This window comes from Bos grunniens, chromosome 27 (genome assembly GCF_055505025.1).
Source record: "Bos grunniens cultivar Pamir isolate PY7600 chromosome 27, Bosgru_T2T1.0, whole genome shotgun sequence".
Taxonomy (NCBI): Eukaryota; Metazoa; Chordata; class Mammalia; order Artiodactyla; family Bovidae; genus Bos; species Bos grunniens.
The window spans coordinates 39,383,457-39,397,844 of NC_141191.1; the positions used below are offsets into that span (position 1 = coordinate 39,383,457).

General features: G+C 46.3%; 1 protein-coding gene across 3 annotated transcripts in view; it reads left to right on the forward strand.

The window, feature by feature from the left end:
* The first annotated feature begins 8,699 nt into the window (after positions 1-8,699).
* Positions 8,700-14,388, forward strand: part of HGSNAT (heparan-alpha-glucosaminide N-acetyltransferase) — a 34,053-nt gene continuing 28,364 nt past the window's right edge. For 2 of the 3 annotated variants that reach the window (XM_086380490.1, XM_086380492.1), the window contains exon 1: positions 8,702-8,923. In XM_086380490.1, the coding sequence (XP_086236616.1) occupies positions 8,719-8,923 (205 nt within the window). In that variant the 5' untranslated portion in view covers positions 8,702-8,718. Of the gene's footprint in view, positions 8,924-14,388 lie in introns of all 3 variants that reach the window. The other variant, XR_015156245.1, reaches the window with a different exon arrangement.

Consider the following 14,388-nt stretch of genomic DNA (forward strand, 5'->3'; position numbering starts at 1 on the left):
TGGAGTCTCTGCATTTCGCACTGGTTCCCTGGTGATGTGCTGCCGGTCTGGGAACCACATTTTGAGAACTAGTGTCCTTACCTATCCAGGCAGTAGACAGGGAGTATGCTCAGTATTATCCTTGTTCTACCTCCCATGGTGAGGGTCCTGTGGTTGGTCAGAGAATGTGCTTGCCCAGAGTATATTAACCGCTGCTCTTTGTTATAAGCATGCTGCCAGAACCCACTAGGACGGCTGTAATCAAAAGCATGGATGGTAACAAATGTCGGCGAGGGTGTAGAGGAGTGGAGCCATCATACGTTGCTGGTAGGAATGGAAAATGGCCCAGCTGCTTTAGGAAACAGTCTGACTGTCCTCAAAAGGTCAAAAATAGAGTTACCATGACCCAGCAGTTCCAGTTCCCAGTATTTACCAATGAGAATTGAAAACATGTCCATAAAAGAACCTGGACACAAATGTTCACAGCAGCATTATTCATAATAGACAAAGGCTGAAGATGTCCATTTGCTGGTGAGTAGATAGTAGAAATTGTGGTTCAATGTTCACAGCAGCATTATTCATAATAGACAAAGGGTGAAGATGTCCATTTGCTGGTGAGTAGATAGTGGAAATTGTGGTTCAATGTTCATAGCAGCATTATTCATAATAGACAAAGGGTGAAGATGTCCATTTGCTGGTGAGTAGATAGTAGAAATTGTGGTTCCTGCGTACAAAGGGGTAACATTCACCCATGAAGGGAGTGTAGCACGTAGTCATGCTCCAGCATGGGTGAAGGTACTGAGTGAACGGAGCCATCACGAAAGACCGCGTGCCGTGTGGTTGCATTTGTAGGAAATGTCCAGAATCGACAAACCCGCAGAAACAGAAGATAGACCAGTGGCTCCAGAGCGGCTGGCAGGGGCTGGAGTTGAAGAATGGGGGGCTTACTAATGGGTACAGGGTTTCTTCAGGGGAGATGGAAATTTCCAGAAATGGTGACGGTTGCACAACTCTGAATACACTAAATAACACTGAACTGTATAAAAGGGGGCAGCTCCATGTTGAGCTGCTGAGCTGATGTTGCCCTTTTCATGTTGTAATTCTGGATTGAGGGTTTTCCTTGATTTTTGGACTTTGCATTAGAACAAAATTTTCAGTTTCAAACGAATTTCTTTTTAAATATTGCTGATAGAGCTAAAATGAGCAGCATGGTATTTGGAAAGGGCACAGTGCCAGGATCAGAAGACATAGTTCCAGCTCTGCCTCTGACTCACATGTGGTCTCAGACAGACCGAGTTCTAAGTGAGAGAGTCGGCGAGGCATTTCCAGCTTCTGCTCCTCTGAGTTCTCCATGATGCTTTATTGTGCCAGTGCCAGGCACCAAGCTGGCCCTGGCCCTGCAGTTTCTATCTTCAGTAACAACAGAGCCGCAGAATCGTAAGAGGAAAAGAAAGACCCAACTTTCTGCTGTGTAAAAAAGACTCACTTCCACTCTAAGAGCACACACAGGCTCAGAGTAAAGGGATGGAAAAAGATATGCCATGCACACGGAAGCCAGAGGAGAGCAGGGGTAGCTCTACTTTATTAGACAAAACGGGCTTTAAGTCAGAAAGTGCAGTGAGACAGAATTCAGTATATGGTGACAAAGCGGTCAGCTCATCAAGAGGGTATAAAAATCATAAGTCTGTATGCACCCCAAAATGCATACAGATCTGATGGGAGAAGTAGACAACAATACAATAATAGTTATGGTAAAAATACCCCACTTTAATACCCCACTTTCAACAATAGATTATCCAGACAAAATCAAGAACAAAACCTTGGATTTTTAACTGTATCTTGGACTAAATGGACCTAACAGACATACATAGAAAATTCTACCAAACAGCAGCAGAATACACATTTTCCTCAAGCACACATGAAACTTTCTCCAGGACAGATTATGGTGTTAGGTCACAAAACAAGGATTAACAATTTTGAGAAGATTGAAATAACATCAAGCATCTCATCTCATTTTCTGACCACAGTGGTTTAAAACTACAATAGAAATCACTAACAGAAGAGTGAAAACAACAGAAACCAATGAAACAGAAAATAAATAGACAATAAAGAAAACTCACAAATGTGTGGAAATTAAACCACACACACCTAACAAACAGTGAGTCACAGAAGAAATCAAAAGGAAAATCTTAAGTTCCTTGAGACAAAAATGAAAACACACTGTACCAGAACTTAGTTGTTCTGTTCAGGCACGCAGTCATGTCTGACTCTGCGACCCCATGGACTGCAGCACACCAGGCTTCCCTGTCCATCACCAACTCCCAGAGTTTGCTCAAACTCATGTCCGTTGAGTCAGTGATGCTATCCAACCATCTCATCCTCTGTTGCCCTCTTCTCCTGCCATCAGTCTTTCCCAGCATCAGGGTCTTTTCCAATGAGTCGGCTCTTTGCATCAAGTGGCCAAAGTTTTCGAGCTTCAGCATCAGTCCTTCCAAAGAATATAAAGGGTTGATTTCCTTTAGGATTGACTGGTTCGATCTCCTTGCTGTCCGTGGGACTCGCAAGAGTCTTCTCCAGCACTGCAGTTCAAAAACGTCAGTTCTTTGGCACTCAGCCTCCTTTATTGTCCCGCTCTCACATCCATACATGACTACTGGAAAAACCACAGCTTTGACTAGATGGACCTTTTGTTGGCAAGGTGATGTCTCTGCTTTTTAATATGCTGTCTAGTGTTGTCATAGCCTTTCTTCCAAGGAATGAGCGTCTTTTAATTTCATGGCTGAAGTTGCTGTCCACAGTGATTTTGGAGCCCAAGAAAATAAAGTCTGTCAGTTTTCCATTTTTTCCCCATCTATTTGCCATGAAGTGATGGGACCAGAGATCAAATTGCCAACATCTGCTGGATCATGGAAAAAGCAAGAGAGTTCCAGAAAAACATCTATTTCTGCTTTATTGACTATGCCAAAGCCTTTGACTGTGTGGATCACAATAAACTGTGGAAAATTCTGAAAGAGATGGGAATACCAGGCCACCTGACCTGCCTCTTGAGAAACCTATATGCCGGTCAGGAAGCAACAGTTAGAACTGGACATGGAACAACAGACTGGTTCCAAATAGGAAAAGGAGTACGTCAAGGCTGTATATTGTCACCCTGCTTATTTAACTTATATGCAGAGTACATCATGAGAAAGACTGGACTGGATGAAGCACAAGCTGGAATCAAGATTGCCAGGAGAAATATCAATAACCTCAGATATGCAGATGACAAAACTCTTATGGCAGAAAGTGAAGAGGAACTAAAAAGCCTCTTGATGAAAGTGAAAGAGGAGAGCGAAAAAGTTGGCTTAAAGCTCAACATTCAGAAAACTAAGATCATGGCATCTGGTCCCATCACTTAATGGGAAATAGATGGGGAAACAGTGGAAACAGTGTCAGACTTTATTTTTTGGGGCTCCAAAATCACTGCAGATGGTGATTGCAGCCATAAAATTAAAAGACGCTTACTCCTTGGAAGGAAAGTTATGACCAACCTAGATAGCATATTGAAAAGCAGAGACATTACTTTTCCAACAAAGGTCCGTCTAGTCAAGGCTATGGTTTTTCCAGTGGTCATGTATGTATGTGAGAGTTGGACTGTGAAGAAAGCTGAGCACCAAAGAATTGATGCTTTTGAAGTGTGGTGTTGAAGAATACTCTTGAGAGTCCCTTGGACTGCAAGGAGATCCAACCAGTCCATTCTAAAGGAGATCAGCCCTGGGTGTTCACTGGAAGGACTGATGCTGAAGCTGAAACTCCAATATTTTGGCCACCTTATGCAAAGAGTTGACTCATTGGAAAAGACTCTGATGCTGGGAGGGATCAGGGGCAGGAGGAGAAGGGGATGACAGAGGATGAGATGGCTGGATGGCATCGCTGACTCGATGGACATGAGTTTTAGCAAACTCCGGGAGTTGGTGATGGACAGGGAGGCCTGGCGTGCTATGATTCATGGGGTCGCAAAGAGTCGGACACAACTGAGTGACTGAACCTGAACTGAATGGGACCATGATTTTAGTTTTGAACACTGAGTTTTAAGCTAGCTTTTTCACTCTCCTCTTTCACCATTATCAACAGGCTCTTTAGTTTCTCTTCACTTTCTGCCATTAGAGTGGTGTCATCTGCACATGTGAGGTACTGATATTTCTCCCGGCAGTCTTGATTCCAGCTTGTGATTCATCCATCCTGGCATTTTGCATGATGTACTCTGCATATAATTTAAACAAGCAGGGTGACAATATACAGCCTTGATGTACTCCTTTCCCAATTTTGAACCAGTTTGTTGTTCCATATCCAGTTTTAACTGTTGCTTCTTGACCTGCATATAGGTTTCTCAGGAGGCAAGTAAAGTGGGTCTGGTATTCTCATCTCTTTAAGAATTTTCCACAGTTTGTTGTGATCCACACAGTCAAAGGTTATAGCATAGTCAATGAAACAGAGATAGATGTTTTTCTGGAATTTTCTTGGTTTTCTATGATGCAGCAGATGTTGGCAGTTTGATCTCTGGTTCCTTTGCCTTTTCTAAATCTAGCTTGTACATCTGAAAGTTCTCGGTTCATGTACTGTTGAAGCTGAGCTTGAAGGATTTTAAACATTATCTTGCTAGCATGTGAAATGAGCACAATTGTGTGGTAACTTGAACATTCTCTGGCAGTGGAATGAAAACTGACCTTTTCCAGTCCTGTGGCCCCTGCTGAGTTTTCCAAATTTGGTGACATTGAGTGCAGCACTTTAACAGCATCATCTTTAGGATTTTAAATAGCTCAGCTGGAATTCTGTCACCTCCACTAGCTTTGTTTGTAGTAATGCTTCCTAAGGCCCACATCACACTCCCATGATGTCCAGCTCTAGGAGAGTGATTTTTCATCATGGTTATCTGGGACATTAAGACTTTTTTTGATATAGTTCTTCTGTGTATTCTTGCCACCTCTTCCTAATCTCTGCTTCTGTTAGGTCTTTATCATTCCAGTCCTTTATCGTGCCCATCCTTGCATGTAATATTCCCTTGATATCTCCTGTTTTCTTGAAAAGATCTCTAGTCTTCCCCATTCTATTATTTTCCTCTATTTATTTGTATTATTCATTTAAGAAGGCCTTCTTATCTCTCCTTACTATTCTCTGGCACTCTGCATTTAGTTGGATATATCTTTCTCTTTCTCCCTTTTGTGTCTATTCTTTCCTCAGCTATTTCTATAGCCTCCTCAGACAACGGCTTTGCCTTCTTGAATTTCTTTTTCTTTAGGATGATTTTGGTCACTGCCTCTTATACAGTGTTATAGAGTTCTTCAGACACTCTGTCTACCAAATCCAATCCCTTGATTCTATTCATCACTTCCACTGTATAATCATAAGGGATTTAATTTAGGTCATACCTGTACGGCTTAGTGGTTTTCCCTGGTCCCTTCAGTTATGCCTGTTTTGCAGTAAGCTTGTGATCTGAGCCACAGTCAGATCTGCCGTCTTGTCTTTGCTGTCTGTATAGAGCTTCTCCATCTTCAGCTGCAAAAGAACATAATCAATCTGATTTCAGTGTCTGGTGATGTCCATGTGTAAAGTCATCTCTTAAGTTGTTGGAAAAGGGTGTTGACTATAACCAGCATGGTCTCTTAACAAAACTGTTAGCTGTCGCCCTGCTTCATTTTGTCCTCCAAGGCCAAAGTTCCCTATTACTTCAGGTTATCTCTTGACTTCCTACTTTTGCATTCCAATCCGCTATGATGAAAAGGACGTCTTTTTTTGGTGTTAGTTCTAGAAGGTGTTGCAGGTCTTCATAGAATGGGTCAACTTAAGCTTTTTCAGCATCAGTGGTCGGGACATAGACTGTGATGTTGAATGGTTTGCCTTGGAAATGAACGGAGATCATTCTGTCATTTTTGAGACTGCACCCAAGCACTACATTTCAGACTGTTTTGCTGATTATGAGGGCTACTCCATTTCTTCTAAGGGATTCTTGCCCACCTTAGTAGATATAAAGGTCATCTGAATTAAATTCGCCCATTCCTGTCCATTTTAGTTTATTGATTCCTAAGATGTTGATATTCATTTTTGCCATCTCCTGCTTGACCACATCCAATTTACCTTGATTCATGGACCTAACATTCCAGCTTCCTATGCAATATTGTTGTTTATAGCATCAGACTGAACTTTCACCACCAGACACATCCACAGCTAAGCACCATTCCCACTTTGGCCCAGCCACTTCATTCTTTCTTAGAATTATTAGTAAGTGCGCTCCATTCTTCCCCAGCAGCATACTGGACACCTTCCAGCCTGGGGGGTGGGGGGGGGGGCTCATCTTCCAGTGTCATATATTTTTGCCCTTTCATACTGTCCATAGGCTTCTCTGGGCAAGAATACAGGAGTGGGTTACCATTTCCTTCTCTAGTGGACCACATTCTGTCAGAACTCTTCAATATGACGCGTCCATTTTGGGGCCCTGCGCAGCGTGGCTTATGGCTTCATTGAGTTATGCAAGCCCCTTTGCTGTGACAAGGCTGCAATGTATGAAGAGGAAGCTGCAAGATTAGGGGGCTGTTCATTGTGCATAAAGCCTTAACAGAAGGTTTTTGCCCTTAGGACAAACTCTTTGGTTCATGGAGTTCACCTTCTAATGCCATGGAAGCAGATAAACACATAATGTCAGGTAGAGACAAGTAGAAGAAAACAAGGCAGATAGAGCAGGAGACAGAGAGAAAGAATGTTATAGTTTTAGGTAGGGCTATTGGGAAGGGCCTCCTTGAAGAGGATACCAAGTGAGCTGAGAACAGAATGAAGTCAGGGAAGGGCTGTGAGGTGTCTGGGGGAAGGACATTCCAGGTAGAGGGACCAGCCATGCCCAGCCCTGAGACAGGAATTCCAGCTTCCCCCCAGGGCACAGAGGATTTTAACGGAGCTGGGAGTCCTGGAAGAGGAATCAGAGAAGGCACATCCACCCAGTGGGCACTATGGCCCGTCTGGTTGTGTGGGACCATAGAGGCTGTTGGACGGCAAGTTGGCAGTGGTCTTGTTGTGCCACTTAAGACACCAGCATCCACTGACTGCCGGCATTTTGAGCCGTGGGGCGGGGCAGGGAGGAAAAAAAGTATCACTCAACTTCCTGACCTTGCAGCATAGAGGCTTGTTTTCTCAGAGAAAAGCCATGTAATTGACCTTCATGAGATGGTTCGTGACCATGACCTTCCTGAAAGTTATTCTCCACCCTAAAACAGCTTGGTATTGTCCTTAAGAAGCCCTAAACTCAACTCTATCGTCAGGCTTACCTCCTGTCTCCTCCTTCCCCCTGACAGAATTCTGTTTCTATCACACTGAGTCTCTTCCAGTTCCTGCACTGAGCCATGCTTTCTCGGAGCCTTTGTACCTGCTGTTAGGATTGCCCTCCTCTCTTCCTATGGCTCACATCCCTCAGGACTCCGTTTAAATGTCAGTTCTCCTGGGAGCCTTCCCAGACTAGCTTAGGTGCCTCCATCAAATGCTGCCTAAGCATTTCGTCCTATGAACATAGCACTCGTCACACTGTACTGTAGCTTTACAAAATTATCAAGTCATTCAATATACAGAAAAGTATAAAAAATAATAACAGAGAACTCAAAAGCCTATCGCTGTACCTAAGCAATAACTCTGCTGGCTGAAGCCCTCTGTGAAGCTGGCCCCCAACACTGTGCCCCTCCCTGTTCCCAACTTCAGCTTAAATTCAGCAATTAGCTTACCATATGTATCTTCATACTTTTATTAGGCATGCACATAAGCTTAAACAACACACATTATTTTGCTTGGCTTTACACTTTATGTGTTATTAAAGAGATACTTCTGCAGCTTGCATTTTCCCCTCAGACTTACTTTTGAGGTTCATCTGTGTGGATAGAGGTAGTTCTAGATCATTTCCACTGCTGTATACATACACTGCCGTCTATGGGTCGCACAGAGTCGGACACGACTGAAGTGACTTAGCAGCAGTAGCAGCAGCATACATACATTACACCACAATTTATCCATTTTCTTCCGTGGACATTAGATCGCTGGCAGGTTTTTGCAATTTCAAGCCACTCCGCCTCAAACATGACCGGACCTGCCCCTCCTACATATGACAGTTACGGTAGTTTATCCCAGCGCATAGCTGAGTGTAACCGCGGGGTCATCATGCCTGCGCGCATGATGGACTGGAACCAGCCTTTGCAAGTGGGGGGCAGCACGCGGTGGCATTTAGGTCGCAACTCTGCCTCTGGAGCAAACGCCTCCAAACGGGGATTTGGAGGCAAACGGGGGCTGGGACTCGGAACAGTGGACAGAGAACACTAACGCCCGTTTTGCAGGGCGAAGAATTCAGAATGTGGTTCAGAGTGTGGGGAGGGACCGCGGAGCACCGGCTCGGGGCCTGCAGTGCCCTCTCTTCCGGATGCGTCTCTCCTTCGATCTCGGGACAAAAAGCCCTGCACAGCTGGAGCGCTCTGGACTCTGAGAGCGTCCCCATCCCCCGGAAGGCAGGTCCCGCCCACGACCGGCCCACGTCCCGCACTGACCCCGCCCTCGCTCCTCCCCGGTAATGCCCCTCCGCACTCGCCCCGACCCCGCGGCGACTCGGCCCACAGCCCCGGCCTCGCCCCGCCCCCAGGCCTCGCCCCACCCCGCCGCCCTCGCTCCGCCCCCGCTCCGCCCTCGCCCCACCCCTGCAGTGACTCGCGCGGCGACTCGGCCCGCAGCCGGGCGATGACGGGCGCGCGGCTGCGCGCGGTGGAGCGGCGCGAGCCCCGGGAGCGCGGCGGCGGCGGCGGCGGCGGCGGCGGTGGCGGCGCGGGCGCGGCGGGCAGCATGGGCGGCGCGGGCAGCGCGGGCCGAGCGCTGGCTGCGCTGCTGCTGGCCGCGTCGGTGCTGAGCGCCGCGCTGCTGGCCCCCGGCGGCTCGTCGACGCCAGGTGAGTGCGCCCTCTGACCTGGCCCGCGGAGCCCGCCCGGGAGGCGCGGCGCCCGGAACTCGCGCGTCGTTTCCGCCGCGCCGCCCGTTGCGGGGCCGGGGCTCGCGCGCAGAGGCCGCCCCGCATCCCGCGGGCTCCCGCCGCTCAGCGGGAGGACGTAGGCGGGGAAGTGGGGTTCCCAGGGCTTCATGGAGAGCCTTCCGCCGGGGGGCCGGCGCGCCCATCCGTCTGCCACATGGAGGGGCTGCGGGACACCGGCCGGAGCCGCAGCCCTGAGCACGGCGGACTCAGGCCGGGGCCACGGGGCTGGGTCACCGCGGCCGGGGGCGCAGCGGCAGCGCAGCGGTCGGACACCGAGGAGCCTCCCTGGCCCGCTGGGCGGTTCCGTTTCCATGGTGACGGGCCGGGCGCAGCCGCCACGGTCTGCAGGGGATTCCGGGCCGGGTCTGCGGCCCGAGACCGGTCGAGTGGCGGGCGGTGCTGCTGTCCGGCCGAGAGACCGGGCAACTGACTCTTACTCCCGCGGGCGTTTCCCCGGCTGTCCGGGTCTCCGAGCTCGCCAGGGAAAGGGGAGGGGGAGGCAAATTCCAGAGCGTTCCCCCGGACCCCATGGACGAAGACTCGGGGCCCTCGAGGATCTCAGTCCAGGCCCCTTCCAAGGGGGTGCTGGTCGGGGCTGGAGAGATCGGGGGTCACCTGCCTCTCCCCGCCGCTCCCAGCCCCTCTGTATCCGAACACAGGGGGTTGAGGCCGGCGGGTGTGGTTCAGCCTTCCACCCCCTCCCCAGTCAAGATGCTGCAGGGCGGAGACAGCATGGATTTTGAAGTAGCGACTTAGCGGATTGCGTTTGGTAAACGGTCTCCCCGCCCCGCGTCCATCTCGTCCACTCCCCCTCTACGTTGTAACTGAGGAGCCCACCTCGCGCGTTATGTAATCTGCCCGGTCCCAATTTGTGAGGGCAGATTCCGCACAGCGCTCTACTGGTTGTACTTCAGCATCCGTTGATAATGATCATTATCGCAGGGAATCGGTGGTTTCTAAATGGCCCTCGCCGCAGCACCTTCACAGAGCCGTGCTGCCAGGCTTCCAGTGCTACCTGGAGCCCAGGTTTGGGTGGGCAGATTCCTACCATAGGAATAAAGAACTCCACCTTCATATGAATTGAGGACTTGTTTGAAAAGGAAAAAAATAGTAGAATAAGTCTTTTAAAATATGCTCAGCACAGACACGTATGCGCTGAGAGGGAGAACCAGAAATTAAGTATTTGGAAATTCAGTAAAAGCCCGATATATGATCACTATTGAAAGGCGATTTGTTTGCCTTACTGTGTGGACAGGAAGAGGAGGAGGGAATTGTTTTTGTGTGTCAAACTCCTTGAGGCTGCCCTGGGATTTCTAAGGTCAGCTGTTTGGAAGTTGGCAGCTTTTTCTAGAAACTGAGCATCGGTTTCAATTTTGGTGTCATATTGGATAGCTTAGGAATTTTGTCCTTTGTGTGTGTTTGTGATTCAGATGCAGACTTATTTTAAAAATTATTTTATTGAAATATAGTTGATTTACAGTGTGCTAATTTCTGCTGTACAGCAAAGTGATTCAGTTATATGTATATATACGTTCTTTTTTCATATTCTTTTCCTTTATGATTTATCGCAGGATACTGAATATGATTCCCTGTATTGTACAGTAGACCTTGTTGCTTTATCCATTCTGTATATAATAGTCTGTATCTGCTAATCCCACAAACTCATTGCTTTTTTAAAAAATGTTTGAATAATGCAAAAAAGGTACAAAGGTATCAGAATCCCCTGGCCTTGCGCTCACAGCGTCTTCAGCTGTTGTCTTCAACCTTGGCTGCACGTTAGCATTCCTTGCGAGCTGTTTTTGCTGCTGTTGTTGTGAGGAGGATAGAAAGTGTTGATGAGGTTGTGGAGATGAGGGAACCCCCCGCAATGTTGGTGGGAATGTAAATTGGTACAGCCATGATGGAAAACAGTATGGAGCTTCCTCAAAAGATTAAACATTGATCCAGCCTTTCTACTCCTGGGTATATAACTGAAGAAAATGAAAACATTAATTCAAAAAGATACATGCACCCCAGTGTTTATAGCAGAATTATTTACAGTAGCCAAGATATGGAAGCAAGGTAAGTGTCCATCAGCAGATGAATGAGTGAAGAAGATGTGGTGTGTGTGTATATATATGTGTGTGTATACACACCCACCCACACACATACAGTGGAACACTGCTGCTGCTACTGCTGCTAAGTCGCTTCAGTCGTGTCCGACTCTGTGCGACCCCATAGACAGCAGCCCACCAGGCTCCCCCGTCCCCGGGATTCTCCAGGCAAGAACACTGGAGTGGGTTGCCATTTCCTTCTCCAATGCGTGAAAAGTGAAAGTGAAGTCGCTCAGCCGTGTCCAACTCTTAGCGACCCCACGGACTGCACCCTACCAGGCTCCTGCGTCCATGGGATTCTCCAGACAAGAGTACTGGAGTGGGTTGCCATTGCCTTCTCCACAATGGAATACTACTCAGTCATAAAAAAGAATGAAAATTTTGCCATTTGCAACAACGTGGATGGACCTAGAGGGTGTTATGCTTAGTGAAAAAAGTTAGAGAAAGGCAAATACTGTGTAACTTACACGTGAAATCTAAAAATGATTGAATGTAACAAAACGGAATAGACTCACAGATACGGAAAACAAACCAGTGGTTGCCAGTGAGGAGAGGGAAGGGGAGGGGCAAAGGTAGAGATGGGGGTGGGCAGTTAAGAGACCAAACTGCTGTGCCTAAAATAAACAAGCCACAGGGATATATTGTATAGCATGAGGAATACAGCAAGTATTTTATAGTAAGTTTAAGTGGAATATAGTCTATAAAAATTTCGAATCACTTTGTGATACACCTGAAACTAATACATTGTAAGTCAGCTATCTTTCAATTTTAAAAATACAATAATTAAATCATACTGGTTAGGCAAGGAGGCCTGGCATGCTGTGGTTCATGGGGTTGCAAAGAGTCGGACACGACTGAGCGACTGAACTGAACTGGTTGGGCAGAGATTCTGATTTAATTGGTCTTGGTTGGGGCCAGGGCGTTGGGGTGTTTTGTTTTTTTTTTTTAAGCTTCTCAAGTAATTCTGATGTTCAGTTAGCATTAACCTTCCATACAACCTTTTATAAAATAAATAATGTTGATTATAATTAAGAGCTTTTAAAGTCTGAAATTCACATGGAAAAATTAAGCATGAAACAAGAACCTTCTTCTACCTACCACTGGAGACTCATAGAAATATGAGTAAAAACAGCAGTCATTACAACTCTAAAGGGATGATGCTATATAGAACAATTACGAAGGAAATTGTCAACAGCTAGTGACTGCAAATTTGCAAATGGGAGCTCTCAAACCTGAATAAAGGAAATGAAGGGTAATAGTTGAAAACACGACAAGTATGACAAAGGATTTACTATCACAGGGGCCAAGTGGTTAAGTAAACATTCCAACTATCTACAGGAGCGGAAAACAGTGATGGTCAGCATTTGGAGACATGTTCAAACTTGCTAATTGTTCATTCAAAGCAGAATAATATAGAAATTATATTTTCTATACATCAGGTTAAATAGCAAGGGGAAAAAATTAAGCTGCTAGGGAACAGTTTTGCTAAGTGTCAGGAGACTGGAAGCACAGAGGTTGGGTACCGGTCAGACTGGTGGGTCTCTGCAGGTCTCACCCCCCTCATCAGGCATGTCGTTGCTTGAGTCACTGGGGAGCTGGTAAACACCACACCTGCCTTTATAAATTGTCACAGCTCAACTGAGGGAGAACTTTGGCTAAATGTATCAAAAACTATTAGAAAGGCTATTTTTGGTTAAGAATTTCACACCTGGAAGTTCATTCTGAAGGAACTATGTCAAAAGACAATGTTGATTTTCAGATGGCTATAGTACCATTTTTGTGTAGGATATAGCATCATTTCTTTTAAGATTTTTTTTTTAATGTGGACTGTTTTTGAAGTCTTTATTGAATTTTTTACAACACTGCTTCTGTGTTATGTCTTGGTTTTTTGGCCACGAGGCATGTGGGATCTTACCCTCTCAATCAGGGATCAAACCCATACCTGCTGCCTTGGAAAGTGCAGTCTTAACCACCGGACTGCCAGGGAAGTCCCCAGCCTCATTTCTCATAACGGGAAGAAATGGGGAGTGAAATGTAAATAAGGTTAAACAAAAAAGAAGAAACAGTTTTAAAATAAAAAAAGTTTAACCACATCGTTGTCCCCTGCTTTGGTTGGATGTGGTCCAGACCATTATAATCATTTGTCGAGCACCTATGCCAAATACTTATGCATGTTATCGATTTTAGCCTCTCCAACAATCCTCTGAAGCACATACTGCTGTAACCCCTAATTTATTGATGAGGATGCTGAGGGTGGTGGAGTTCAAATTCAAGTTGGCTCATCTTGGAGTCCACACGCGTAACCCACCACGTTGTACTCCTGGTCCCAAACACCACTCCCACTGGCTGCTTTTGAGAGGGCCGCCAAAGAACAGACAAAGCTACTGGTAAAGCTTTATTTAGCCTGGGGGAGGAAAAAGCTTCAGTAGATTATTAAAAGATACATACTGTGTATTTTGTCTTCACAGGGAGCTAAATAAGGGTAAATTTGAGTAAACTCTAAAAAATGAGAGATTTATGTTGGCTGTAGTGAAGAATTTTCCAAATTAACCAGATGAGATACTGCATAGTCCTGAATTAAGTGTTCACATTACAAAAATAAGAGAGGTTAGATTATTTCCTTTCTAGTTGTGTTATCAAATAGGTTCCCTTAACCCTCGCACACAGTTGGTAGAAATGGAAGTTGGTGCAGCCACTGGGGAGAACAGTATGCAGGTTCATTAAAAAACTAAAAATACGACCCAGCAACCCCACTCCTTTGCATATACCCAGTTCAGTTCAGTTCAGTCACTCAGTCGTGTCCGACTCTTTGCGACTCCATGAATCGCAGCACGCCAGGCCTCCCTGTCCATCACCAGCTCCCGGAGTTCACTCAGACTCATGTCCATCGAGTCAGTGATGCCATCCAGCCATCTCATCCTCTGTCGTCCCCTTCTCCTCCTGCCCCCAATCCCTCCCAGCATCAGAGTCTTTTCCAACGAGTCATCTCTTCACATGAGGTGGCCAAAGTATTGGAGTTTCAGCTTTAGCATCATTCCTTCCAAAGAACACCCAGGACCAATCTCCTTTAGAATGGACTGGTACCCAGAGAAAACCATAATTCAAAAAGATGCATGCACCCCAATGTTTATTGCAGCACTGTTCACAATAGCCAAGACATGGAAGCAATCTAAATGTCCATCAAGAGAGGAATGGGTAAAGAAGATATGGTACATGTATACCAAGGAATATTACTCAGCCATAAAGAAGAATGAAATAATGTCATTTGCAGCAACATAGCTGCAACTGGAT